Source organism: Corvus brachyrhynchos, unplaced genomic scaffold (assembly GCF_000691975.1).
Source record: "Corvus brachyrhynchos isolate BGI_N302 unplaced genomic scaffold, ASM69197v1 scaffold706, whole genome shotgun sequence".
NCBI lineage: Eukaryota > Metazoa > Chordata > Aves > Passeriformes > Corvidae > Corvus > Corvus brachyrhynchos.
Genome location: NW_008238371.1, coordinates 148,310 through 150,962, shown reverse-complemented (window position 1 = coordinate 150,962; position 2,653 = coordinate 148,310). Strand labels below are relative to the sequence as shown.

Here is a 2,653-nt window from a genome sequence, read left to right as displayed (position 1 = left end):
CGGGGGGGGGGGGGGGGACCCGGCCGGCTGCCCCAGCCAAGAACACGGCTGCTTCCAGGGGGAACGGGCCCAGGAGGAACCTGAGGAGCGGAGCCCCCCAGCCAGCGAGGACGCCGGCCCCCCACCCTCACCATGCCGGCCCAGCCCCAAGCGGGGGCCGGGCGAGGGGCCTCAGGGTGCCGAGGAGATACAGAGGTATGGAGCAGGGCCATGTCCCTGGGCCATGTCCCTGGTCCCTTCTGGCAGGACAGCCACCCTGGCACTGCCTTGGGCTCCTGCCCACTAAGACGCTCAGCCCTGGCCCCTTCCTGCCCACTGCCATGGGGCACCCACAGACCCATGTCCCCACTGCCCTGAGGTGCTGGATACAGCTGTCCCTGCCACCAGCAGGATCTGGGGTCGTTTGGGGTGCTACTCTTCAGCTGCCACAGTGCTGGGGAGTAGGGTCCATAGGGTGGGGTGATACTGAGGTGTGGAGTGACACTGTGCTCCCCGCTGTCCCCTCTACAGGGTGGTGCTGTCGGTCAATGACAAGTGGCACTACTGCCAGAACTCCGACATCCTGGTGGGTTCCCGGGCCATGAGGGACCGGCACCTGCGGCTGCTGGGATACTGTCTGGTGCAGGTAAGTGGGGGCTGCCCCTGACTCCTCAGGGCCGGGGGACACAGTGGGTGATGGGCTGTGAGCTGGCATCTGATGGGCCCAGAGCTGAGAGCTGGTATCCCCATGGAAGGATGGGCCCAGACCTGGCATCCCCACTGTAAACACTCCTGTCCCTGTGAGAGGAAGCAGGGCTGACTCATCCTCATGTCTCCTTGCCCCCCCCACCCCATCCAGGACTTTTTCCATGCAGCTAGTGGGTGTCACCAGTCCTGATGGAAAGCAGAGACAAGGAACAGTCTGTCCTGTGAGCTGAGACCCAACCTGAGTGAGGGGAAGGGGAGGGTGTTCAGCCTGGGCTGGCAGACACAGCCATGGTGGCGGCGTTGGGTGTGGGGCCTCAGGGTGAAATCAGGTGGGAGGGACACATGAGTCCACGTGTGGTGACCTGTGATCCCATGTGCCGAGGGGGCAGGAGGGAGGTTGGGTCACCTTCTGTGCCAGAGCCCTGCCTGCCCTGGTTCCAGCCCCAGCTGCTCTCTGCCGAGTGCTGGGGCTGGAAGAGCCCGCAGGTGTTGCAGCTCCTTTGGCAAACTCCAGGCATTGGTTTAGGATGTGCAGCTCCCACATGCTTGTTTGTGGGTGGTTTTAGCCTGAGGATGAGTCTTTCTGAGGAAAATGGCACTGGAAATGAGCCCTCAGTCCTGTTCACTCTTGTACTGCAGAGGGGACCAGGATTGCAGCAGTGGATCCACCATGCCATCCCACAGCCATTCCCAAACTGCCTCACCCCCTGCTGCCGCCAGGCCATGCCAGCACCAGCTCCTCCTCATTCTGGAGCTCAGCAGCCCAGAGCCCCGTGGTTGTGCAGAGCTCTGGAGTCCCGTGATTCTGCTGAGGAATCACCTGGGAGCTGCCCAGCAGCGTAGCCGGGCCAGGAGCAGGGCCAGCTCTCCCCTGAGCTGGTGTTTGGGCTGGGCTGGCCAGGACTGTCCCTCCTGCAGAAGGCACAGCAACGACCCAGCTGAAGGGACTTTACAGCCCATCCAGTGCCACCCCCTTCCACAGACAAGGACACCTTCTACTGTCCCAGGCTGCTCCAAGCCCTGTCCAGCCTGGCCTTGAACACTGCCAGGGATCCAGGGGCAGCCACAGCTGCTCTGGGCACCCTGTGCCAGGGCCTGCCCACCCTCCCAGCCAGGAATTCCTTCCCAATATCCCATCTAACCCTGTCCTGTGTCAGTGGGAAGCCATTCCCCGTTGCTCTGTCCCTCCAGGCTCTTGTCCCTCCAGTCCCACTCCAGCTCTCTTGGAGCACCTTTAGGCACTGGAAAGGGCTCTAGAAGGTCTCCCCAGAGCCTTCTCTTTCCAGGTGAACACCCCCAGCTCTCGCCTTTCATGGAGGCTGCTGACAGGGGCTTGAGGGTGGGGTGAGGCTCGAGACTCCCCTCTTTGTGTGCCTGCACCACCTGCCCAGGTCTGAGCTAAGGCTGGATGAGCCTGGAGCTGGGAATTGTCTACACTTCCCACACCACTGTCCATGCTTGTGTCCATCCCCTCGGCAGGAACTGCGCTGCCCTCCTTCTCCAGGGAGGGTCCTGTGTCCTGGTTCTTCCTCCCACCACCACAGAAGGCTGAATGGGGCTGTGGGCTGGTGGTACTGGGGATACAAGTGGGGTCAGACATGCTGTCACCGCTCTGACGTCATCCCTGTCCCCTCACAGCTGCCCTACACGGAGCTGGAGAAGGTGAGTGGCATCGAGGAGGCCAAGCACTACCTGCGGCAGAAGCTGAGGGAGCTGCGCTTCTGAGGGATGGATCCGGGGGGTGTGGGGGGCCAGGTGGGTGCTGCCAGCCCCTTCCCCTGTGCAGGGGGATACGGAGCTGCCCCCCATCCCGGGGGGTCAGGGGGATATGGAGATGCTCCCCGTCCTGGGGGGCCAGGCTGTGGGGCCAGGCTGTGGGCACCTGCCCCCGCTGTGGGACTGGGGGAGTGAGATTATTTATTGCCATTATGGGGGGCTGGGGTGTGACTTGAGGGGTGCGTGTGGG

General features: G+C 63.2%; 1 protein-coding gene across 1 annotated transcript in view; it reads left to right on the top strand.

Annotated features, from left to right (window-relative positions):
- FASTK (Fas activated serine/threonine kinase) overlaps positions 1-2,638 on the top strand; it is a 9,270-nt gene extending 6,632 nt beyond the window's left edge. Inside the window, exons 10-12 of the mRNA XM_017736312.1 lie at positions 14-195; positions 511-625; positions 2,326-2,638. Of these exons, the coding sequence (XP_017591801.1) occupies positions 14-195; positions 511-625; positions 2,326-2,412 (384 nt within the window). The 3' untranslated portion in view covers positions 2,413-2,638. The remainder of the gene's footprint in view (positions 1-13; positions 196-510; positions 626-2,325) is intronic.
- The last annotated feature ends 15 nt before the right edge of the window (positions 2,639-2,653 follow it).